At 40.8% G+C, this 27,439-nt stretch overlaps 1 protein-coding gene across 2 annotated transcripts; it reads left to right on the plus strand.

Annotated features, from left to right (window-relative positions):
- Positions 1–21,069: 21,069 nt before the first annotated feature.
- On the plus strand, positions 21,070–27,037 carry PFN2 (profilin 2). Of its 2 annotated transcripts, none has more exons than XM_087430399.1 (3): positions 21,070–21,340; positions 23,388–23,580; positions 25,354–27,037. In XM_087430399.1, exons 1-3 carry the CDS (start codon positions 21,209–21,211, stop codon positions 25,449–25,451), a joined length of 423 nt encoding a protein of 140 aa, XP_087286525.1. In that variant the 5' UTR covers positions 21,070–21,208; the 3' UTR covers positions 25,452–27,037. The 2 variants fall into 2 exon arrangements, with proteins under 2 accessions (XP_087286525.1, XP_087286526.1); XM_087430400.1 differs by having other exon boundaries at positions 21,074–21,340; positions 25,676–27,037.
- Positions 27,038–27,439: the final 402 nt, after the last annotated feature.

Raw genomic sequence — 27,439 nt, forward strand, 5'->3', positions numbered from 1 at the left:
AAACCAAAGCTGAATAAATTTGTCACTCACAGACTTATGCTACAAGAAACATTAAAGGAAGTTGTTCTGGCTGAAGTGAAGCAGCACCAAACAGAAATTTGAATCTATGGGAAGGAATGAAGAACACTGGACATAGTAAATATTTGGATAAATATGAAAGACTACTTTTTCTTCTCTTAATTTATTTAAAAGACAACTGTTTAAAACAAAAATTTATAACATTGTATTGTGAGGTTTATAATCTACACAAATGTAAAATATATGACAATGATAGCACGAAGGATGGGGTGGCATAAATAGAATTATACTGTTGCAAAATCTTATACTTTGAATGAAGTGGTACAGTATCAACTCTAAATAGACTAAGATAATTTAAGATGCAGATTGTAATCCTTAGAGGAATCGATAAAAAATTACATATATCTTAAAAACGGAGGGATCTAAATGGAATACTCAGATATATTTGATTAACTGATATGAAGGCAGAAAAGGAGGAGCAGAAGATGGGACAAACAGAAAACAAATGGCAAACTGTAGACCTCAACCCAACTGTGTCAACAAGTACTTTAACTGTAGATGGATTACACACTTCAATTACAAGGCACAGAACTATTAGGCTGGATTTCAAAAAGCAAGACCCAACTATATGGTCTCTACTAGAGACTGGTTAACATCCAATTTAGCACTGAGTAGATATTTCTAATTTGTACATAATGAAATCAGAAATATTCCTGGTTTTAACTAAATATGTCTAAGATATTTGGTAGTTCAACTAAACTTTTTACAGTTTCCTTTAAGAGTCACAACTCACTAAACAGATGGAATTTGGGGATTTCATGAGACAGTCTTGTTTCTGCTGCTGCCAATTGGTCATCCACATAACTTCCCGCTCCCTCCGTAACTGTATGCACTCATATGTCATGAACAAACCTCAGACATGATCTAATATCTAATACCACTCTTTAAGCATAAAAAATCAGTTTGAAATTCTAATAGTCTTTAATGAAGACAGAAATGATCAGTTACATATACAAATCAAATAATCTGAGATCATATTGATTCAATGAGAATCAATAGATATTAGCTCAGAGCTGGATTAGCATGGATGTTAGCTCAGGGCTGATCTTCCTCACAAAAAAAAAAAAGTGTTCCACAGCAGCACTTGTTGCTAATGTCGAGAGGCAATGTGTAGTGGTCAGAGACGAAGGGGCCCAGCAGCCCAACAGATCTTGCTCTGACCGCTGTCTCCTCCTCTTACTGGCTGTGAGACAAGTTACTAACTTTTGGTTTTCTTGGCTGTCACTCGTCTGTTTAGGAGGATGACTGGGAGCCAGACTGCTTAGGTTCTAGTCAAACCACCTCCTTCTAACTAAGTAACTTTGGGCAAGTTCCTTAACTTCTCTATGCCTTAGCTTCCCCCTCTGTAAAATGAGTATAATAATTACAGCATCAACCTTATATAGTTTATAGGGTTGATTGAGTGAATGTTTGTGAAGCACTTAGAGCAGTGTCTGGTACACAGAAAGCATATAACTCTTTGCTAAATTAAATAAATACCTTCCTGGGGCCAGGCCTGTGGCCTAGTGGTTAAGTTCAGTGCTCTCTGCTTTGGTAGCCCAGGTTCAGATCTCTGGCAGGGACCTACACCACTCGTCAGTGGCCATGCTGTGGGCAGTGACCCACATACAAAATGGAGGAAGATTGGCACAGATGTTAGCTCAGGGTGAATCTTCCTCAAGCAAAAAAAAAAAAAACAAAAAAGAGGAAGATTGGCAACTGATTTTAGCTCAGTGCAAATCTTCCTCAGCAAAAAATAAATAAATAAATAAATACCTTCCTCATTGGGTTCTTATAACAATTAATGGAGATGAATTATATAAATCACTTACCACGATGTTTGTACCTATGATGGTAGGTATTCAATCAACAGTGTTGTCGTTGCCATGGGGTGATCACTGCCGAACATTAGCAATTGTCTTACTAGCACACTTCCCAGCATGCACTGCAGAGAAGTCTCTGTTGGCTAATTAACAACGAGCTGATGACCTTTATGCATTTTATATAGACTATATAATCAAGTATCAAAGTGGTGGTAAGGGAAAATTTGTTTACAAAAAGACCGCTAAGAAGTTAAAAAATAAAAGTTGCAGGGGATAATGCTAATAGGTATAAAGTTGTAGCAGTCAAGACTGTTCAAAGCTGATGAAAATGTAGTGAAGAACGAAAGCTTTAGGAATTGTTGCCTTTCAGGCGGGTATAAATAATCAAGAAGGAAATCAGGCTTTCAAAGATCTTGGTCTACAGACTGGCAGCAACAGCATCCCCTGAGAGCTTGGTAGAAATGCCCTACGAGCTTGGTAGAGTCTTGGGCCCTATGAGAATCAGAATTAAAAAGAGCCCCAGGGGCCAGCCCCCTGGTGTAGTGGTTAAGTGCGCGCCATCTGCTACTGGTGGCAGGTTCAGATCCTGGCGCGCACCGACTCACCGCTTCTCCAGCCATGCAGAAGCCGCGTCCCACATACAGCAGCTAGCAGGATGTGCAACTACCATGTACAACTACCTACTGGGGCTTTGGAGAGGGAAAAAAAAACGAGGAGGATCAGCAATAGATGTTAGCTCAGGGCCGATCTTCCTCAGCAAAAAAGAGGAGGATTGGCATGGATGTTAGCTCAGGGCTGATCTTCCTCACACACACACACAAAAAAAAAGAGCTCCAGTTGATTCTTAAGCAAATTAAAATTTGAGAAGCATTGTTGTAGAATATTTTCCCTGTCTGTGTTTTTCCCTGGAGTTTATTTTGGATCTACCATATTAGTAATATTGAGATTTGGGTAATATTATGTCTCTTTAGAGTGACACGTTTTTCTCTGAAGATTCAACTTTAAAATTTAGCTACACGCGTGCTTTTATTATATCCTGGGGACGAATTTTTCTAATCAAAAGCCACTTCTGGTTTAATAATGCAAATCAGTATGAGAAGAGTCACCAAGCATGTTTCATAGTAAATGTCACTGGCATTTCTCAATTTCATTACATGAGGGATGCTTGTTTTTTAAAAATCATTTCTGATTCACTAGAGTTCAGAATTTCATCGGTTTTCACAGCTGACCCTTGCTCAGCCTGAAGATGAGAAATGAAGGATGAAAACGGGTCCCCGATTCATGCTTCCTCTGTGGTATGTAACGAAGTCACAACTCACTGACTTTTAAAATAGAATGTTTCAAGAACAAATATTTTATTTGGATGTATCTAAAGAGCTAAAATATTTCTATTGAAACTCCTTGAGAGAAAACATTCTAGATATGAAACATCTGTTTGTGGTCATTTCTGTTAAAGACTAATATTTGCACAGGTCAGGGAGGCCCATGGGTGACACTGCGTTGTTCTAAGTACAGTATTTCCATGATGTAGTATTCCTGAAGGATTGGGTAGCAGTATTCACCCTATCAACATGGTTCAAACATTCCCAACATATTTGGGAATATGTATATCTGCAAATACACAAAACTGGCTTTCTCATTTTCCTTTTTTCTTTTTGGGGATAGAGGGTGGGGATGGCATGGGTGAGCGTTGGCCACAGCTATGGAAACACCCCGGGAGCTCAATATCCGGGCAAAGTGCCTGGGAAGAGGCAAGGGAGACAGGAGCATTAGCCTCAGCACTTCTCAGGAGGCGTCATACCACCAGTGGCACTTTCATACGACACCCTGGCCCAGAATGAAGGTGACCAAGGGACCTGCCGTTGACTTTGGCCCCACCTTTTGCAGAGCAAGGGGTCTGAAAGTTATCCCCTCTAGCCTAACCTGGAACTCAAGGACTCATGGTCAAATCTTTTGGCTTTCCACCTCAGTTACACAATTGGAATCACCTGGGGAGCTGTAAAAGTTACTGATGCCCAAGTCTCACCCCCAGACGTTCTGATTTAATTGTTCTGAGGTATAACCTGGGCACTAAGATGCCTTAAAGTACCCCTAGGGACCAATGTGCAGTCAGGGGGCTCCGTGCCACAACACTTAGAGATCACTCCTCTCTCCTTTCCTCAAGACACCCCCTCCTGCCCGATTGCAGCTCCTCTGATCATTCAATTCCTTCTCTCTCTCCCCAGAGTTGCCACCTTGGCAACTTTCCAAGGCTGTGTCCTTCTACCTGCAGTGAATGAGCCCCAAGACTCTCAGGTTTTAGAAATTGTTATGGGCTGAACTGTGTCCTTGCAAAACTCATATGTTGAAATACCTCAGAATGTGACTGTTTTGGGAGACATGGCCATTAAGGAGGTAATTAAGGTAAAATGAGTTCATACGGGTGGATCCTGATCCAATGTGGTAAATTTATAACAAGAGGAGGTTAGGTCGCAGACAGGCATAGAGGGAAAACGTGAAGACAGAGGGAGAAGAGTGTCCTCTGCAAGCCAAGGAGAGAGGCTTCCTAAGAAATCAACCCTGCTGACAACCTCACCTTGGACTTCTAGCCTCCAGAACTGTGAGGAAGCAAATTTATGTCGTTGAAGCTGCCTGGTCTGTGGGACTTGTCATGGGGGCCCAAGCCAGCAAAGACTGAATCTTCCCACGCACAGGGTGCCTTGTGAGTCAAGGTCCTTCTCTCCCCAGAGGTTGATTCTGCTGGGCATGCAGATTAGTCTAATATCTGAGAGGGCTTTCTGCACAGAAAGGAACACTCATAATGATATGAACTTTGCTTAAATCTCAATAGATTGAGCATTTAGACATTGATATAAAATTTGATTCAATTCCCTCAATTTAAACTGAAACTGCAAGTCCAATATAATTGATTCTTTTGAACACTTCAACACTTTAAATAGCAGACAAAATACACAAATATGATGACAGAACTTATTACAACATTTAACTTTAAACTATTCTGAATATCAAATATCATATGTTAAATTTATTTATTCGTTCAAGTTGCTTTATACCTCCCTAGGATTGTGGATGAACTTATTTTTACATCTTCCTAATGTTTCAGTAATGTTAGTTTGAGGGCCAGCACCATGGCCTTGTGGTTAAGTTCTGTGTGCTCTGCTTCAGCGGCCTGGGTTCGGTTCACGGGTGCGGACCTACGCCACTAGTTGGCAGCCATGCTGTGGTGGCGACCCACATACAAAATAGAGGAAGATTGGCATGAATGTTAGCTCAGGGACAATCTTCCTCAAGCAAAAAGAGGAAGATTGGCAACAGACGTTAGCTAAGGGCAAATCTTCCTCAGCAAAAAAATAAAATAAAATAAAAAATATTAGTTTGACACCTTCTAGGTCATGATTTTCAGCAGACCCCAAAACTCACCGAGGTTCTGGATTTTTGGCTATTTCTTGGTTGGGGCACAAAATCAGTATTTTCTCCACAACTGATTCATACCCAATAGTTACAATCTGAGCCTCTTTTTCTTATTGTAAAAATTAGTCGTTAAGTTGCTTAGAATTTTTAAGTCCACTCCTTTCTCTAGATTTAAGTTTGTCACCAGAACTCGATGTTTGTCTCTGAAAATAATGTATTTTGAGTCTCACTTGGCCAAGATTATATACCGCATTGCCCTATATTGGACTAGACTGATCTGGTCTATTAGAGTTATAAACAACGTATGTGTCTTTACTAGTGTTTTATTACCATTAGTGGAACCACTGGGATTTCATTCCCTAGGAGTTGAGTCTGTGTGCTCGGCACCCCCCTGCAGGACGTGTAGGAAATTTATTACCTTGGAATACAGCACCAAGTCCGCTTTTTGTTTGGTTTTGGTGACTGACCCCTGGTGCTGATTAACTGTTGGACCCCCTTTCCATCTAATTATTCTACACTTGCTGTTAACTCATCAATTAGAGGCTCATACCCTCTCATAGACTCCACTTGTTTCAGTTAATCTTAATATATTTTTATGCTGAAATCATCACATCATGACCAGTGCCTGAACTTGATGAACCACACGAAAAGTATCTTCCAATTTGTTAATGTGGAAGGTGCCTTGTTCAAAGACTCCAACCAGTCCAGGGTTCCTCCCATCCTCACTCCAACCACGGGGAGCAGGAGAAGGGCAGTCCCAGCCACACAGGCATGGGATCTTTTGTGAGGAGCAGATGAATGGAAAGACACAGGATGACGTCTCTCCTCCCTTGGCTGATTTGGGAACACTCTGGAGAGGCTAGAAGCAAATACAGGTGGTCAAGAGGGACTTTGTGAGTTCAGACCCAAGCTGAGTCACTCTGGGGCTCATGCAACAAAGCATGGCCCAGAGCTGGGAGGAATGCTCCCCTTGCCCACGGTAATGATGAGTATGACGACAGCCTTTTATTATCGATTTATTATCGATTTGTGCCAGACTTTGTTTTCTTACTTTGTATATATATACTATCTCATTTAATAGTCCTCAAAATAGTCTTTTGAGCTAGGTATTGTTTATCTTTATTGTGCAGATCAGGAAACTGTAGCTTAGTGAGACTAGGTAATATCCAGCAAGTCGTATGGCAGGGATTTTATCTAACTGCCAAAGTTTTTTTTAACTTAAACTTTGTCATTAAGGCAAAATGCACATACTGAAAAGTACTATCATAAGTGTGCAGACTGATGAATTATCACAAAGTGGATAGCCCATTATAAACACCCACTCTGTGGATCAGGGAAATAGAACATTACCAGCACCCCAGAAGCATTCCTTATGTCCCTCCTCCCCAATGTTTACCTACTACTCTGACTTCTAACACCATAGATTAATTTTGTCTACTTTTTTAACTTTATATGAATCAAGTCATATAGTATGAATTCTTTAGTGCCTAGCTTCTTTTGTTAAATATTATGTTGCGAGCTGTTTTCCCTAATGTTGTGTGTAGCAATATTTCATTTATTACCATTACTGTATAGTATTCCATCGCTTCAGTATAATACTTTTTTTTTATTCTACTGTTGATGGGCATTTGAGCTATTATAAAAATGCTGCTATGGACATTCTTGTAAAGGTCTTTTGGTGCAAAAAACATGAACACGCTTTTGTAGGATGTATACATATGGATGGAATGGATACGTCCTAGGATGTAGGCATGTGCAGCTTCAGGAGATTTCACATGCATCACATCACCTCAAGGAGTACATGGTATCAACAGGACATGTTATTGGTGATATTAACTCTGACCAATTTTTAAGGTCATGTCTGCCAGTTTTCTCTGCTGTAAAGTTACTATTTTCCCCTTTCCATACACTATTCAGTAAAAGCAAGTCACTGAGTCCAGCCCACACTCAAGGGGGAGGGAATTAAGCTCCACCCTCTGGAGGAAGGAGTATGAAAGACTTATGTTAAAGCCACAGGAGTTAATAGATTAATAAATAACTTGGGGAGATACCTTGAGGTTATGCAAATACCTTGTTTCTCCTAAAAGTTTCATTACTAATTTTAGCATTCATCAGTGGATCTTGCTTGCAATAGTTATTACTGTGATTTCCACGGTTATTAAACATTATGATATATTTTAATAGTAATTTTCTATTTCCCTCATTCCTTCTATGTTTAGTACTTGCAATTCTTCTATTAGGAAAATTTGTCCCTTCTCATTTATTTATTTATTTCAGTATGGAGGCATGTGTACTTATTTTATTTTGGAAATTATAGTACTATTATTACTTAACTTTTTGCTCAAATTGTTCTAACTTTGGCCATTGAGAACTCTTTCAACTGGTTCCTGTGTACTTTTGACATACCACAGCCTCTTTTTTTTTTTTTTTTTTTGAGCATTTTCTTCTTTTTTTCTTCTTAAACAGCTTTATTGAGGTATAATTTATGTGCCATAAAATTTACCTGTTTTAAGGTTATGTGCATGTTAAAATTTAGGAGATTTCCTGCTCATCACATCCTATCAGGGGGTACATGATATCAGTATGATTCTCAGTATATTTATAGAATTGTGCAACCATTAGGACAATTTAATTTTTGAATATTTCCATTACTCTGAAAGAAACCTCATGTCCATTTGCAGTCACTCCCCACCACTCAGCCTCAGGGAATCACTAATCTACTTTCTGTCTCTATCAATTTGTCTTTTCTGGATACTTCCTTACTTTCTGGCACTGTAGGATGCTCCAGGCTCATCTTCTATTTTCCCTGCCCTAACCCTCGAAACAACCATTTCTTCGAGGAACACTGGTTCTGCTTGTTGGAGAATGGTATTTAGAAACCAAGATCCGGGTGCAAGGTGTACTTGTTGCTACTTGAGTGTCTTTGCTTCCTGCTTCTCTCAGTGGACAGAGGAAGGAAATATACATATGTATACTAACCCGTACACACACACATACCTGTATTGATTGCTTTTCTATCTCTCTATGGACATATTAATATAAATATAAGTTCCTGCTGATACATGTGTCTCTAATCCAGCACCACAGAATTCATTCTAGCCTTTCCCCCCTGCTTATTTGTAATTTCTTTCTCTGACAGTGAGAAACCTGGCTCTCACTATTTACAATATATTTTCTTACTGATTCAATTTTTATATACATGTATATTGGGTTGATTGGTGCCCTCAAAAAGACATGTCTGTGTTCTAACCACTGGAAGCTGTGAATGTAAACTTATTTGGAAAAAGGGTCTTTGCAGATGTAATTAAATTGAGGGTCTCAAGATCCTGACCTGGATTATCCGGGTGGGCTCTAAATCCAATGACAAGTGTCCTTATAAGAGACACACAGGGGAGAGAAACGAGAAAGCCATGTGAAGACAGCGGCCGAGATTAGTGATGCAGCCACAAGCCAAGGAATGCCTGGAGTCACCAGAAACCTAACGAGGCAAGAGAAGAATCTCCACTAGAGGCTTCAGAGAGACTGTGGCCCTGACAACACCTTGATTTTGGACTTCTGGTCTCCAGAATGGTGAAAGAATAAATTTCTGTTGTTTCAAGCCACCAAGTCTGTGGTAATTTGCTACAGCAGCTCTAGGAAATTAACACAACATGTTAAATAGTTTCAAAATTGCTAACCAGACCCTTATGAGAAACAAATTTACCAATTAGATCATAGTGTTTGTATACAGTTCTTTTCATCTGCCTTACAGTATCCAGTAAAACATTGTTTTTCTAAGATGCTTAGGTCAACTCCTTGTATGTACTCGTTTTTTGGTCTGGCTTCTTCCATTCAGCATAATGATTTTGTGATTCATTATTGTTGAGTGTATCAAAAATATGTTCTTTTTTATTGCTGAATAGTATTCCATTATATGGATATACCACATTTGCTGATCCATACATCTGCTGATGGACATTTAGGGTTTTTCGAGTTTTTGGCTATTACAAATAAAGCTGCTGAGAACATTCTTATGCAAGTCTTTGTGTAGACATATATTTTTAATTCTATTGGATAAATACTTAGGAGTAGAAGAGCTGGGTCATGTGGTAGGTGTGTGCTTAAATTTTTAAGAAACTGCCAAGTTGTTTCCTAAAGTGGTTATACTACGTTACATTCCCACCATCAGTGTCTGAGAGTTCTGGTTAGAAAGTGCAGAAATTAAAAACTTTTTGATAAAGTTCAATTTATCAATTTTTTTCTTTTATGGTTCATGCTTTTATATTCTATCTAAAAATTCTTCACTTAATTCAAGGTCACAAAGATTTTCTCTTGTTTTCTTCTAGCACTTTTATGCCTTTGGCTCTTACATTTAGTTTTAGGATCTATTTCAAGTTAATTTTTGCAGAGAGTGAGACGTAAGTGTAGAGGGTCACTTTTTTTTGCATATAGATGTTCAATTGTTCCAGCAATATTTGTTGAAAAGACTATCTCCTCCTCCACCCACCCACTTAATTACCTTGACATCTATGTTGAAAAAATTGATTGACCATACATGGGTCTATTTCTGGAAGAGTCTCTATTCTGTTCTATTGACCTGTATGTATTTCCTTGTGCCAAAATCACATACACCGTAGTCTTGACAGCCAATAGTAAACATCTTCCAATTTGTTCTTCTTCAAAATTCTCATGATTATTCTTGGTCCTTTGCGTTTCAATATAAATCTTAGAATCACTTTATAAGTTCTCTCTCTCTCTCTCCCTCTCTCTCTCTCGCTCACACACACACACACCCCCACACACAACTGCTGGGTTTAAAGAAAAAAAACTTTTTCTTTTGAAGTACGACAAAAATAACAGAAAAGCACACCAGTCATAAGTATATAGCTTGATGAATTTTTACAGAGTTAACATACCCATACAACCAGCACCGAGATCAAGAAACAGGACTATAACAGGACCCCAGGGCACCCTTCAAATAATGCACCCCAAAAGGATACACTTTGGCTTCTTTTGCTTAACTGAATGTTTATCAGGTTCATCTATATTGTTGAAAATAGTTGTAGTGTTGTTTATTTCCATTGCTGTACAATATTCCATTGTGCAAATATAACATAATTTATTCATCCATTTTACTGTTGATAGGCATTTGAGTAGTTTCCAGTTTGGGGCTGTTAGGAATCATGCTACAAACATTCTTATAGTCTTTTGGAGAAGACACATAGGCATTTCACTTGGATATATACCTAGGAGTAGAATTGTGGGGTCTTAAGGTCTGTTGGTTTTCATAGACACTGCAAACAGCATTCTGAAATGATTATACTATTTTACACTCCTAACGGCAGGATATATGTGGCAGGATATATGCTTGGTATTTTCTGTCTTTTCATTTTTGCCATTCTGATATGTATGCAGTGGCATTGCATTGTGAGTTCTTTTTTAGTTTTTTTTTTTTAATTATGGTAAAATACATGTAAAATTTGCCATCTTAATCATTTTTAAGTGTATAGTTCAGTGGTATTAAGTGCATTTACAGTGTTGTGCTACCATCACCACCATCCATCCACAGAACTCTTCATCTTGCAAAACTGAAACTCTGTACTCATTGAACAATAACTCCCCATTTCCCCTCTCTCCAACCCCAGTCAACCACTACCCTGCTTTCTGTCTCTAGGAATCTGACTACTGTAGGTACCGCATATAAATGGAATCATACACTATTTGTCCCTTTGTAACTGGTTTATTTCATTTAGCATAATTTCCTCAGGGTTCATCCATGTTGCAGGATGTGTCAGAAATTCCTTCCTTTTTAAGGCTGAATAATATTCCATTGTATGTATTTACCACAGTTTGTTTATACATTCCTCCATCAATGGACACTTGAGTTGCTTCCACCTTTTGGTTATTGTGAATAACAATGCTGTGGACTTGGGTGTACAAATATCTGTTTGAGTTCCTGCTTTCAATTCTTTTGGGTATATACCCAGAAGTGGAATTCTTGGACCACATGGTAATTCTATTTTTAATTTTTTGAGAAACCACCATACTGTTTTCCATAGCAGCTGCATCATTTTACATTCCCAACAACAGTGCACAAGGGTTCCAATTTCTCCACATCCTCACCAACACTCGTTTTCTGGTTTTTTGATAGTAGCCATCCTAATGGGTGTAAGATGGTGCATTGTGGCTTTAATTTGCCTTTTCCTGGTGACTCATGCAGTTAAGCACCTTCTCCTGTGGTTATCGGCCTTGGGAACTCCTTTTGTAAAGTGCATATTCAAGTCTTTGCCTACTTTTCTTATAGGTTGTCACTCTTTTTCATATTGGTTTATGGTTTAAATATTCTGAATGATTACTTTGCTAGATGTATGCTTTGCAAATATCTTCTCTTATTCTGTGGGCTACCTTTTCTAGTAGGAGGGGAAATCTGTAGCTTGTGTTCTCTCCATGATTTTGAAAATCAAACCTCAGTTCTTCCTATTCTTTAAGGTTTAATAGTAGTTGAAACTTTTCTATGAAACACCCTTTTATTACTTTCTTACAACTCCAATTTCCATCAATTTTCTCCATCTCTGCCCTTCTAGAGTGCTTACCATCTGATTTTGTGATCTAATGGCGTACAGTCCTACCTTTGTTTGTCTCCCACAGTCAGACCTTGTTGCTTAACTTCTTTGTATGTGTTACTTCCCTGCCTAGACTTTAAACATGAGGGCAGGGACCTTCTTTTGTAATATCCTTAGCACATACCAGTACGCACAGCTATAGCAAGAGCTTAATACTTGCTACATGATTTGGAAAATATTAATACTACAAGGAATATCTATTTGTGGTACTAAGAAGAAGAAGTGATGGCAAATAAATTGTTCAAATTAAATACATTGTGTTAAAGAGGTCTTCAAAGTACAGCCACAGAAGTATTCATCAAAAGAGTCTAATCTCTACAAAGTAAAGGAATAATATTGAGAGTGTTTTACTTTATCTTCCCTAGATGTTATTTGCAATTCCAGTCACTAACAGTTCTGAACACCACCTTCATTATCTATTTAGTCTTGTTTACTTATTCACCTCTAAAAGCACTTCCTTTTCACCTAGAGTTGGTATAATTATCCTATTCTCCATTCATGTGTTTCTTTATGCTTTTGTTCTGCTGTTGGTCTCTTTGGTCAATGTATATCCATTCATATCATGAGTCTGGATAAGCCTGAAACGGGAAGGCAATATAAGCCATCAACATGGTCCTTGAGAGTCTTGTTATGGCCACAATTAGCTACCTAATATATGTTTCTCAATAAGGATGAAGGGGCTGCAGGCAGTGGTGCTGATGTTAACGTTCTTCAAATATCAAATGTTACTTTTAAAAACCTGTGTTTTAACATTCACTTTAAAAATTGATTTTAAATGGGGCCAGCCCTGTGGCGTAGTGGTTAAGTGTGCGCGCTCCGCTGCTGGTGGCCCGGGTTCAGATCCTGGGTGCGCACTGATGCACCGCTTGTCAGGCCATGTTGTGGCGGCATCCCACATAAAGTGGAGGATGTTAGCTCAGGGCCAGTCTTCCTCAGCAAAGAGGACTGGCATGGATGTTAGCTCAGGGATGATCTTCCTCACATACACACAAAAAATTGCTTTTAAATGCCACATATCATTGTTTAATTTATACTTTTACTTCCCTAATCAGCATGTTTGTGGACCCAGAAACAATTTTCCCTAGAAGTGAAATCTGAGCTTTATTACAGGAAAACAAAAAAAAAATTTTTTTAAGCCTCATTTTAATACTTTTTTTGAAGACTACTTAATTAAATTAAATTTCATTGCTCATCTTCTGGGACTGAGATCAAGAAAAATTAGATGTGTTATCTCATTGGGGGTGTTTGGTATGGAGTGCCTGCATTTCTCTCATGTATCAGATAACAAGACGACCAGTGTTTGTACAGGCTCTGTGCCCTTCCCCTTGGAATTCTACAACAAACATCTCTCAATTCAAGTGTAACTTCCTTGGAATAAAGTGCTCCACATGTGATTCCAGATCCTCTTTCTGCATCAAGTAAAACAGAGAACAGAGTCAAAACTCATAGGGAATTCTCTATCAGCTAGTGTGCCATTCACGAAGGTACATGAAATCCTTGAAGCCTCCAGGGCACGATTGAATGTCTTACTGCAACAAAACCAGTGGAGTAATTTTCCACGGTATGGCTAATTCAGTCATTATTACAGTAGGGACACAATAAATACAAAGCATTTCCTCAAGCGCTTAACTCATTATGGAAAACAACACTGCATAAACCAAAATGCTTAGGAACCTGAGGTGGGGTAGGAAAATGGATGTTCTGGTTACCACAGGGTTTGGTTGCACTTAACAGAAGCTGATCATAGTAGCTTAACCCAATAAGGAGTTTGTTTATCCGATGTAACAAGAGTCTGGGGTAGGCAGTGCAAGCCACCTAAGAAAGCAGGTCCTTCTCCCCTCCTGCTCCACCACCCCCAGCATAGTCACAAACAGCTGCTCCAGCTCAACTTGGCATCGTCACAGTGTGGACCAGGGGAGGGCATGTTAAAGGCAGAAAGCTTATACCAGCTGAGCTGTCCTTTTTTTTAAATATCCGGAAAAAAGTAGCTTTCCATGAAGTAACTTCTATTTCAGCTCATTGGCCAATGGATCAGATGATCACCCTGGCTGGAACGGCATTTTTGGAAGTATTTTAAATTGGATTTGTACCACGTCCCCCCCCCCCCCCCCCACGTAAATTTCTGATTCTGTTAGCAAGGCAGAAGAGGAGATCCTGGGTAGTCAGACTACCAATGTCTAGTACATCCGATTGAGTAAAATGTCATATTTTATGTTTTAAATCTTGCTGTTAGACATTTCTTTAAAAATGTATTTATCCATTTTCATGCCTTTGAAAGTCCACCACCACACAAATCATAACTAAATTTTCTTTTAATTATTATTTCCCAACTTGATTTTCCAGTAAGAAAGGACAACTTAGGATGCATCCACTTGATGGACCACTACATAGTCATTACAAACAACATATATGGGAAACATTTGCATAAGCACTTCACAAAAAAGTGTCCAAATAACTAATACAAATATGAAAAAGATACTCAGCTTTGTCATTGGGAACATGCAAATTAAAGTCATAATAGATCACTATTACATATCCAGCAAAGTGTTTAAAATTAAAAAGAGAGATAATACCAAATGTTTTGAGGATGTAGAGCAAATAAAACCCTGGTATACTGCTGGTGCCAGGGTAAAAACGTCCGAGCTCTCTGGAACGTTGTTTACTAGTATTTTCTAAACCTGAACCCATGAGCTGGCAATCCCACCCTAGGTACATGTTTAACTCTGCTCACCAAAATACATGCACAAAAGTGTTTATATTCATAATAGCAAAAACCTAGAAATTAACCAAATATGCACCAACAGTGGAACAAATAAATACATTATGGTATAGTCACGTAATGGAATACTGTACAGCAACGAGAATGAACAACCCACAATTACATGCAACAATAGGAATGACTCTCACAAACATCTTTGAGCAAAAGAAGCCAGACGCAGTCACAAAAAAAGACCTACAGTGTGAGTCTATTTACATAAAGTTAAAAAATAGGCAAAATTATCCTATGATGTCTCAGAAAAAGTCAGAAAAGTAGTTAAAATTCCAAGAGGAGAGTAGTGACTTAATATAGGCAAGAAGTGGACTCCTGGGCCCCTAATATTGTCTTGTTTCTTGATGAACTTGGTGGAAATTCATCAAGGTATATATTTCTGATTGGCTCACTTTTCTGTATATATGTTATACTGCAGGGAAAAAAGGAAGAAGTTATAATTATATACCGCTGTTGCAGTGACGGTGTCCCATCTTTTGTCTAAGGCAATTCTATCCAACTGTGCTTTGGATCCCAGGCTTTTTTTTTTTCACTGTTCCAGAGCCCTGAGATATTACTTATCTTCCTTCTCTCCTATATCTTTAACATCTCCTTTTCTACTAGTGCCATCCTATCAGCATTTAATCATGTTCAATACTCTCCAATTAAAACAACAACAACAACAACCCTCTCCTTTACCCATATGTTCCCCTTGGCTATTATTTTTTCCTTTACTGTCAAAATTCCTGAACAAAGAAAGTCTCAGCCCCCTTGCCTTCCATTTTTCCCTTTACCCATTGCAACCTGGTTTACTTCCCCACCACTCACCTAAATCTGTGTTTACCAATTTCTAAAACAGCCCCTGTTGCTAATCTAATGAACACCTTTCAATTATTCTCTTATTTGACTTCTCAGCATTATTTGCTACTGTCAACCATTCCTACCATTTGGAAAAGCTCTCTTCCTTGGGCACTTTTGCCCTACTGGCTCCTGATTTCCCACCTAACTTCTCTGGCCACAAATTCTGTTTTCATTGTGCACTTCTCTTCCTCTACTCATTTTTGAAATGTTCCCTTGAGTCCAGATATCTCTTGTCAACCACAGAGCTGTATATCTAGCTGCCATGCAATATTTTCACTTAGATGACTCTTAAGTACTGAGAAGTCAACTAAGTTTAACATCTCCCTCCTTAATGTTGTTCATCTTTCTGTATTCTTTGTCTCAGTAAATAGCACCCACCAGCACCCAAGCCTGAAACCTATGTTCAATTTATACTTGTTGAATAAAACAAAGAAGATGCAGAATTGTGGGTATGACTTCTGCTCCTGGTGTCATGGTGGACTAGATAGTGTGGGGAAATCATCCTGCTGCAAAACAGCTAGATACTGGGTCAAAACCATTTTTTGATGTTTTGCTTGGCTCTCAGAAATTAGAAAAATCTTCCAAGATCCCTCTTCCCACCAAATAAGGAGAAATAAATCTTGAGCAGAAACTAGAGCAGGGCTGTGTACGCCAGCTGGAGAGATGGTGTTGGTCAGAGTGCAAATGCCAATAGCAGCTCTGTGTGAAGAGATGAACCAGATACTCCTGCATTTAGGGGACACCACAGAAAGCGTGAAAGTGGCCCCAGGTTGCTAGCACCCTTGGGCACAGAGCAGAAGTAGATGCAGATCATCTTTGAAAGAAAGTGTCCTCAATTTAAGCCTTAGAATTCCCATATATTAAGATCAAGGAAATATAAATTCACAATCTAAGATCACAAAGTATACAAGGAGGCAAGCCATCATGGGTGAGAGAGAAAAAAACAACACAACTTATTCAGATATTGGGATTTTCAGTGCAGAGTACAGAACTAGGTAAGAGATGTTTAAAGAAATAAATTATGGAACCACAAAGATGGGCAAACAATAAGATATTATCAGGAATAATGAGAAAGATCTGTGTAACCATAAAATGGAACTTCTAAAAATGAAAAATAGATTTTTAGAAACAAAAAATATCAATGTAGGGGTTTAACAACAGGTGAAACAGTTGGAGTGAATTGGAACATTTAGCTGAAGAAATTCCCCAGAATGCAGCACAGAGAGGTAAGAAGATGGAAAATAAGAAAGAAACTAAAAGATATGAAGAAGACAGAAAGAAAACATTTATTCTGAACCCTAAAAGAAGACAGTATCGAGAACTGAGGAAAAGGAATAATTGAAGAGATAATGATTGAGAATTTTCCAAAAGTGATCATAGATATAAATCTATTTTTCCAAGCAGAGTAAAAGAAACCCAAGTATAGATACATCATAGTGAAACTGTAAAACAGCAAAGACAAAAAGATTCCAAAGTAGCCAGAGAAAAAGAAGAGATCATCCATAAAGGTGCAACAGCAATGACGAAAACCAGGATGAACAGAATAATATCTTCAAAGTGTCAGTCTTGCATTGTAGGTTCAACCTATTTTTTAAGAATGAAAGTGATATAAAGACACTTTCAGATAAACAAAAATAGAGAGTTTACCGCCAAGAGACCTCCATTAAAGGAACTTGTAAACATTTACTTTAGGAAGAAGGAAAAAATCATAGAATGATGGTCTGAGATATGAGAAGGAATGGTAAGTAAATAAAACAGCAAACATATATGTATAAATACATATGTATAAACAAATATCTGTGTAAAATAGTCTGGAGAAGGGTGACCAGATTTAAAGTATTCTAAGGTCCTTGGATTGCCTCGAGGGAGGATTTAAGATATTATTTAATTTAAAGCTTTGTTCTATTAAATATGCATGGTAAAATTTCAAGGGTAACACTAAAAGAATAGAAATTGAACATATAAATTCCACATGAATGAAAAATTACAGAATAGCTTGCCTAGTAGACAAAAAGCCAAAATCCAGCTATGTGAAGTTTCCAAGAGACATCTAAAATTTAAGGTCGGAGAAGAGAGAGAAGGGGAGGGAGAGGAAGAAGAAGGAGAAGGAGAATAAAGAAAAGGAGGAGGAGGAGGAAGAGGAGGGGTAGAGGAGGAAGGGGGAAGGAGAGAGGATATATCAGATAAACAGCAATAGAAAGAGAGCTGAGATACTTATTTGACAAAATAGATTTTAAGACAAAAAGCAGTATTGGTGATAAAGAGGGCCACTACTTAATGTAAAAGTTAAATTCATCAGCAAGAAAATAACCGTTGTCTCTAGGTATCTGAGGGGGATTGGTTCCAGGACCCCAGCAGATACCAAACTCCTCAGATGCTCAAGTCCCTATATAAAAGGGCATAGTGTTTGCATATAACCTACGCACATCCTGCCGTACACTTTAAATCAGCTCTAGATTACTTATAATACCTAATACAATGCAAATGATGTGTAAATAGTTTTAATACTATTGTTTAAGGAACAATGACAAGAAAAAAAAGTATGTGCATGTTCAGTACAGGAACCCGCGGATATGGAGGGCTGACTGTATAACAACTTTAACTTGTATGCACCCAATTAAATAACCTCAAGCTATAAAATGCAAAAGTTCATCGAGTTTCAGAGTAAAATGGACAAATCCAGAATTATAGGTACTCCTTGCTCTTTACGGTAAAAATCATAAATAAAACAATGAGTGAACACATTCAAAAGATAACATTAAAATACTTTTTTAATAATTAAAATACTTTTTTTGAACAATGAAGTATGGAGGTGAAAATTTTAGTTAACTGAGGGCTTGGGGTGGGCTTAGTTAATTATAGTTTTACTCTATTTGGGGTAATTATATCCTATAGTTTTAGATCCTACCCCAATGTTTATCAGGCTGAATACATTTTAACATTTACAACTTAACTTCTTGTTTCTTTGTATTTTGCTAAAATGTCAAATGATTTACTCATTGACTTAAATGCCTCAGGCACTCCTTGAATGATCCACTAAAGAGTCTGATTTACCACAATGTTTCTGTTTTTCCAAATAAGGATAAAAGAATTTGGGGAAGAATGCATAATAATACACTCCAAGTTTAAATATGCTACTACTGATTGTTAATGGCTACATCATTCTGGATATCTGCACCAACAAGAGATCTGTGATTCTTTTCTGCTTCCACCCAGACATTGCTATTTTCACTGAGGGGATCAGTTACCCTCCCAAAAATAGAGAAAGATACAAATTGGTAATTCTTTTTCTCATATTAATACTCCTTTAGGCTTAACTTATACTGCTATTAAAACACAGTGTTACCTCTACTTATGCCTTTTGAAACATGATATGGTAAGCAATAGTTATACAAAATAGGAATAGATCATTGTTTACAAATGGAAAATAAGGCAGCATGATAGGAAGCTGGTTCTAAAGAAAACAGGCACAGGATTAGTTTTATCATAGTACTGAAAACAGTAAATAGACTCTCTGAATGTATCATCTAAAAATCTAAACTGTAAAACCTAGTTAGTCTATTACACAGAATATATTTTTCATAGTCGTTTAAATTTTACTGTATGCAATTCTGGGAAAGTAATACTAAAACTAAAACTAATTTTAAAATGTATTGTTACATTTTGGAAAATATAGAAAAATAATGATAGGAATTCTAAATTCTTATGAATGTTTTACCCAATAGATGTGTTTTAGAATCCTTTGAGATTTGAATATCCAGAATATTCAGTTGGTCTAATCCTTTTGCTGTTTAAAGGCAACAATAAAAGAATAAGAACGGAATGCTGTTATTGCCGACTCTTTGCCATAACAATAGTCTAGAAATGAAATCTTAAAAACTTCAGACTAATAGATAAAACTCAATTTCAATATACTTCTTTAAACTATTATGATTTTTTATCCTTTTCATTATCTTTGTTTACTGTTTAAATTTATTGAATTATAACATGCATACCAAGAGCACAAACCGTTAACTGTACAGCCTGATGAATTCTCAGAGTGACCATAACTGTGTTACCAGCAGACTTTATCATTAACTTTTAACGTGATAAACTGCTAAAATGGAAGGATTAAAACTATCAACGGCCACCACAAAAAGACAGAGTAGTAAACAAGAACGGTAACTGTCACTACATGAGGTGGGAGGCACACTTGCAAAAACGAAACACTTTCTGGCACCCTTTTCATACCACATAGTATTCCGCATCATCAGAACATAAGATCTGAGAGGTTCCTGATTTGGGAGTTCTCCTACTGTGCTTTCTCCCCCTCTGCAGTAACTGTACATTTCAACGCAAACAACAGAAAAACACAAAACTTCAGAACCAGTTAGATTGCCCAGCAACGTTTTTGTCTTCTTTCCTGAACTACATCCCTGTAACCCTCCTGTCACAAATTGTGACCTTACACGGTAACTTTAAAGTTGAAAATCAACATGTCAACGTTTTAAAGGCGCTTTCTTCTTTCCTTTGATTGGCAGATCATTTCTGTTCGCTTAAAATTTAAATCGTTGTAGGACGTCTCCTAATTCCTTGTCCAGTCATGGCGCCGAGGTTACCAAAGACGATGTGCGAGTCAGAGACCACCCACGTTTACCTTGTAAATACAAGCCATTCTCAGATCCAGGTCCTGAAATTATTTTACCCTTCGAGAGCAGAAATATCACTACATTCAGTCAGTGAACCTTTTCTTAGATTTCTTTATTCTTTGTATTTTCAACCATTTTTTTGACCCACCAGTAATTCTCCCAGTTACCAAGAGTTTACACGGGCCGCTATTTCTGTTCGGAATTCACGAGCAGTTTAGCCACATGTGACGAGCAACACTAAGGAGGGTTGGTTCTTCCGGCGCAGAACCCACAGAGCCGAGGCCCCTGGTACCCAGACGGGGCGACAAGGCAGGACCCGCAGAGCCCAGGAACGCTCCCGGAGCCGCGAGCCCGGCTCGGATTCCAGGCGGCGGAGCTCGGCGGCCTTCCCGGCCGAGGGGCGGCGAGGGGTCCGGGGACGCGGGCCCCCCGGGGGCGCCTGAGGAGAGTGTGGGCGGCCGCCTCCAGCGCCCCCACCACAAGGAGGAGTCAGCGCCGCGCATCCCGTCACCAGGGCAACTCTGCAACTCGACACCGAGGCGCTCGACTCCGCATCCCGAGGACAGGCGCATCGCCGCCCGGGCGCCGCCGTCCTGGTGGCCGAGCGCGCGGGACAGACGCCCTCTCCGTGGCCCGGGGCCCGCGACCTGGCGGCCGTGGCGCCGTGATTGTGCCGGGCGGTATCCCTCCGCGCCCCCGCCTCGGCCCCTCGCCCTCCGGGACCCTCGGGCCGGCGCCGCGGAAGGATCGCACGCACGCGCGCACGCCCACGCGGCCGCGAGCACCGAGGGCGCCGCGCGAGGAGCCGCCGCCGCCGCACAGCCGCCCCGCAGCCTCCGCCGCGTCAGCCAGCCCGCGGCTGCGGCGGGCGGCCGGCGGCCGGGCTTGCTCGCGGCTCTTCCCTCCCGCCGTCCCCGCGTCCTCCGTGCGCAGCGCCGCGGGCAGGGGGCGGTCGGTGCCTGCGCAGAGCCGCCTCCTCCCGCCCCCGCCCCGCCCCCCGCGCGCCGCTCCCGCCGCCGCCGCCGCCGCCGCGCCTGCTGCTGCTCGCCGTGCCCGCTGCAGTGCTGAGGGCTGAAGATGGCCGGGTGGCAGAGCTACGTGGACAACCTGATGTGCGATGGCTGCTGCCAGGAGGCCGCCATTGTCGGCTACTGCGACGCCAAATACGTGTGGGCCGCCACGGCCGGGGGCGTCTTCCAGAGCATTACGGTGAGGACCGCGGCCGGGGCCCTGCCGGAGCGGCGGGCGGGCCGGGGGGCCGGGCACGGGGCCGGGGCCGGGTACGGGGCCGGGGGGCCGGGCACGGGCGAGGCCGAGCACGGGGGCCGCGCCGGCAGGTGAGCGGTGGCCGGCTGCGGCGGGCGAGAGGCCGCGGCCGGGGACGCCCCTCCCGGGCTGCGCTTACAGCGGAGGCGGCGGCCGGCCCCGGTGCCCGGTCCCTGCCCGCCCCGCGTCCCCGGGCCCCGGGCCGGCGGAGCCGGGGGCGGGGCGGCCCGGCGGGGCGGGGGCGGGTCCTTGCTCCCGCGGCCCCTGTGGCCGCTGCAGCCGGCGGCTCGCCGTGCCCGCCCGGGAGGCGGCGGGGGCCGGGGGCCGGGCGGGGACTCCGCTCCGCGGCCGCGCGGGCTCGGGAGGCGGCGGCCCGGCCCGGGGACGCGGGGCCACTTGGCGCGGGTCCGCGGCGTCCGGGCCTCGGGCCGCGGGGCGAGCGCGCCGCCGAAGTGGGTGGGTTCGTGAATCTCCACCCGGGCTCCGGCTCCAGAGGGTGGTTTTTTTTTTAATTCTCCAAGATGGCGAACTGCCATTGATTTCTCTCCTCCCGTGGAGGTTCATCGATAGACCGTTATCCCCGGTGACGCAATGTGGCTCTAAAAAGGGGAGCTTTCGCGGGGCTCTCGGGGATCTGCGGCGGCCGAGGGGACACTCGGCGTCCCAGGCCCCTCCCTCTTGAGTGATGGAGTGAAGGAGCTGAGCAGATTTATGCCTCCCGGGGCCCGATTTGCCTTGGTGGTTTTGACTTGCTTGCCACATGTTTGGGAATAGTCACTAACCTCCGGTGCTGCTCTATTGTTTTGCCTCTTTCTAAAATTGTGACGACTGTATCAGATACAGGAGCATTCCCTTAATTTCTTAGCCTCACGCTCCCTTCCCATCAACGCCAAGATTCAGGCCCCCTATTACGGGTTCCACTCAGCAGCCCTCCACTTCTTAGCGTGGTTTGAGATCTAAGTGTGCGGAACTCGGCCCTCGACACTAGCGCTTGAACGTCTCCTATGACCGCGGCGGAATGCGATTCTTCCGGAGAATTGGCGTCTGGCGATCAACTTTTTTCCTGCAGTCCGCTGGTCTTTGTGTGGTTCCCGCTGCCTGGCTGGGAGGATTGCGGGAGGGAGCTGGGAAATGGCTGGGGCCTGCTATGACTCTGCAGTTCTGATGGGGGCGACGCCTTCCTTCTTATCCAGGGAATGTTAGCATGCACGTTTTCTCCTTTCCGGTTCTGGCGGCTACCTCAGTTTCTTCCCTGTCTCCCTCCATTTTCTCTCTCCTTTTACCACTGCCTCCTGCGCTGCCGCAGACAGAATCCTCTCTGCATTTGCCCAGAGACAAAACTGATGACTGAGCTGGGAGGGGAAGGGAAGTTGGAGAGAAAAAGGAGTAGTGGCTAGAAAAACAGAGAGGAGGGAAATGTGAATTTGGGAATGCGCTGAGGTCTAGGGTTTGAAGTTCATACTGTGGGGGATATTTCAAGCTATGTGAGGCAGACTAGAAGTGAACAGATCTGCTAGGCATGCGCTTTATTTCAGGACACTTTCAGGCAACTCTAAATTTGATGCAACACGACTGACTGTAATGTGACTGAATATGATAGACAAGCTGTTGAAAGTTTAGAGGTGAATCTTTACCGTTACATAAGCACTTCAGGTACCACCTGACTTGATACAGTTTATAAATAACTCTTAAGTTTGCGGTTTATCTAGTGTCAACTACCAACTATTTAGAGAGATTCTTTGCATAGACTGGTCTTTAGTTAGCAGACTATACTGTTAACTGAACTCGAATTAACTGATATAAAATATGAAATCATGTAGGATTAAGTAATTCTTTAGAAAAGACTGAAACTTGACTTTCGGTTGGTGAAATGTGGATGTCTTGTGGTAGTACAAACTTGGCGCACGGTCTTCTTTCCTGTCATATCAAGGCCTGAGAGGAATTAACTATAACTTCGTGTTTTTTTTTCTTTTTCTTTGGTGGGGGGCAGCCAGTAGAAATAGATATGATTGTAGGAAAAGACCGGGAAGGTTTCTTTACCAACGGTTTGACTCTTGGCGCAAAGAAGTGCTCGGTGATCAGAGATAGCCTATACGTCGATGGTGACTGCACGATGGACATCCGGACAAAGAGTCAAGGTGGGGAGCCAACATACAACGTTGCCGTCGGCAGAGCTGGTAGAGGTAAGCAGGGTACCCTTTTGGTTAAAAGCTGCACGCTGCATTACAACTTATTAAGCAGTTTCTTTAACATTTTGAATAAAAGTGTTAGTCTATAAGGGCTATTAAGGTGGTTTTTGTGAGCTGCTCAGCACTGAAGGGAGGCACTGCTTTCGATTTACTTCCTCTACAGCAGCTGCATATACAGCCTAGTCTCTGAGATCCTGACTTGATTCTAAAATAGAATATTCATGTCAGCTCTTCATTTTCAGCTCTAGAAAACTGAAAATTTAAATTTAACTCTTAAACTGCTTGACACGATGAATGATCCTATGATATATCCAAATTGTAAAATTGTTCGGCTACTTTAATCCCTACGAGTCTGACTTTTGGACCTCTTCCTCACATTTTAATCATTCATTGCTCAGCATACAAAAGGAAAAATTAATATTGACTCATTTTTCTATTAGAAACATTGCTGAGGAAGAGAGAAATAATTAGAATGAGGGTTTTGGAGCAGGTTGTTCATTTACTAAAATATTTTCAAAGACCGTGTCTGTAATTTAGATTTGAAAAGTAGGAAATTATATTTCATTTATACACTTTGTCCAGATATTCTGGTGTTTCCTGACTGTTGTCAACATTGCAGAGATTCTTACTGCACTAAATAAGTCTCACTACTTTTTCGAAGGACACTTTCAAAATTGAGGTTTATTATGAATCTGAATTACAAATACATTTAAATGTGATAATTTGTGTAAATATCTTGTAAATAAAGAAAGCTTGTGTAGACTCATATAGCAGACTTGGCACGTCTAATTTTAAGACCAACTCTACCATGTGAAGGAACTTTAGCTACTCTGAGCTGTAATTACTGCAGTGATCCTACCAACTCCCTGTGATTGTGCCAAAGGTGACTCTTACTCTGATGTGAGTTGATGCTTATACGTATTGCTCTGTAGGAAAATTAGATGACTGTAAAATAGTAGACAGATCTCTCTGAACATTAGCCGAGCTCAGATAAATATGTTAAAAAGCATCAGCCATATGACCTAAAAGCAGAATGAGATCTTCATATTCTGTAGCACTGCTGCCATCTAGTGGCAGTGAATATAAACCCCACATGCACGTCTGTTGTGAGGCTAGACCTTTGAATTGCATCGTGTCAGAACCTGTTGTTTGAAACGGTAAACCTGTTTCAGGATTTTAGACTCAGTTAGAATCAAAGCTGGCACAGTCAGGATGTCAGTAAGCACAAGCTTAAGTGCTTGCAGTTCGGCCTTTTTTGAATGGTGCTGAAAATGCTATTTAAAATTTGGTCTTAGTTTTTCTCTGGAAGTAATAGACACATTTAGCCTCACCGGTAAGACTTAATAGTTTGTTCTTAATGTTAATTTAAGGAGAATTTTGTAAATAAATAATCAGCTAAGTTTTTTACGTTTATATTTTTTGGGGCCAGTCTAATATGTATTTGTCATATTAACCAGAAGTTTTTTGCCGTAGAATAGAACATAAATGATGACACTTTTTTTTCCCTAGTTAGTGTAAAGATATTTTTATACAGTGCTACAGCTGCCTTGATTGGACATCCAAGATGCAGTTAATAGTTAACAATAGTTTTAGCATATTACTAGTTTGAAAGTTTTTCTTTTCGGAGACCTAGTTGACTTCAGTGCTTGACAGTTCATAGAAAACTAACTTAATGTTAACTTATTAATCAGGGTTCTGTCTGCTAAAACTTATGTGACTTTCTTGATTAACACTTCTTTTGAAACACTTTTCTTCTTTCTCTTTCAGTCTTGGTCTTTGTAATGGGAAAAGAAGGGGTCCATGGAGGCGGATTGAATAAGAAGGCATACTCAATGGCAAAATACTTGAGAGACTCTGGGTTCTAGCTGCTAGGCAGACTGTTAAGTATTAGGGGAAAATTGCTCTTAAACTTTCCTAGCTGTAAGCTTGAGTCTTAATTCTGGAAATTTTATTAGCAATGCAGGGTGATGGGGTATGAACCTGTGTCTCCTTTGTATCCCTCTGTTGGTGGGGAAAGGTGTCTTTCTTTCTGCCCTCCCCCCCTTAAATAATTCTGTTCACTTTTGTTTTGTTTCCTTGTGTACTCCAGCATTGGTTATAGTCATGGGAAAGGAAGGTGTCCACGGAGGCACACTTAACAAGAAAGCATATGAACTCGCTTTATACCTGAGGAGGTCTGATGTGTAAGCAGCCTCTCCCCATCTACCTAGCAGCTGTCTTCACCACCACCCCAATTATGGTCACAATGCTACCCAACTATAGATGGTAGCTAATTTTTCTTTACCTGTTTTCTAATGTCACGATTCCTGTTTGCCCAATGGATCATTTGTATGTTAACCACTGTATGTAACCAACTTTTATCTGGCAACATAATTGCAGCACAATAATGATTTGCATGATACCTTGCAATTTGGGGGGAGGGGGCATGCCAAGTTGGGCATCACTTTGTCTTAGCAATTAATGGGATACTGATTACTAAAATAAGTTACTATTAAGCAAGGTGCCGGTTGTACAATCTCTAATTTGATCAATGTCTTTTCAGCACTTTGAGCATTTACTTAGCTCATTTAGTCTTCCTTTGGTAGCGCATGGTTGGGAGGAAAAAGTGCATGCATCTTCCTTCACTCCACTATTTCCCATCCCCTCCCTTCACACATAAGGTGTTTGGTTTGCTTCCCTCTTCTTTTATTCAGTGCCTGGTTTATTTAACAAATTAATATCCCTTTTGTGGATGAGCTATTGAGAGCTGCGGTAGTTTGCTTTCAGGACTGTTGTTGCACTTGAGTAGAGACAACTCTTCTTTCCGTGTCTACAGGACACACACACAGTGCAACTTCAAAACAAGAGCAAAGGCACTTCCTCCCACCACCTCATAGTCACCACACTGATTGATCCCCAGGGACATGCCATCATTGCAGTAGCTCAGATTTTTGTTCCTGTCTTGTTCTTTGCACACCAGCTCTACTCTTTAGTAAAATTGTAAAAGGCTGCCATTATGGACATTAGGTATCCCAACATAACCATCTGGAGTGTGTCCAGTTTGTTCTTCATAGGACCAATTTTTATTTGCAGCTTGAGTTTTTATATGAAGTTGCATTATTGTGGACTTGGCTGTCTTGTGATGAATTTTTTTCATATGTATTCTGTGCCATACTATTGTTAAAATGAACTGTTGCTATTGTGAGATGGATTTTAACTGACCTATTAAAGGTTTCTTTCGAATGGCACTACTTTAGGGACATTCTAGTATTTGCTTCTATTGTTTGGGCCTTGTGGATAATGTACAGATTTAAAAACAAATCCTGTTGCTGATTTGTCCATTTTCTTTCCCTGCACTTTGTTACATCTGGGATACAGTCTAACTCATCTGATTTAATATGCATTTAAAAAAATGCCATAACTATTAAACACCTTGTTTACAGACAGATGAAATAAATTTATTCCAACCAAATACTCTAGACTCCTGTTGTTTATATAAATCGTTGGCTTACTGTTACAGTTGACTTTTGACACAATGGGAATATACAGAATAGGCCAAACTGCTGCAAGCATAAAATCTTAAAAATCTTAAGCTGATGGCCTATTCCATTTCTTGTGGTATTTATTATAAATAAAATGAGTGCCTGGGAATTTCTTTTTAGTGGGCTTTGATGTATTAAAAATGGCTTTTAGTCATTTCAGGCTCATCTTCAGGCTTATGAGAGAAAAAGTGACGTATCCACTAGAATTTAAATATTTTTCTCTTGTTGCTGGTCTCTAGATGTGAAATCTAGTGAGTAGTAAGGGGCCCAATACCAAGAAGGGTTTCTGCATTGTGGAACTGTCACGTGACTTTAGATTTGGAGGCTGTGTT

The sequence above is a fragment of the Ceratotherium simum genome, chromosome 5 (genome assembly GCF_057802395.1).
Source record: "Ceratotherium simum simum isolate JZ-2026a chromosome 5, ASM5780239v1, whole genome shotgun sequence".
NCBI lineage: Eukaryota > Metazoa > Chordata > Mammalia > Perissodactyla > Rhinocerotidae > Ceratotherium > Ceratotherium simum.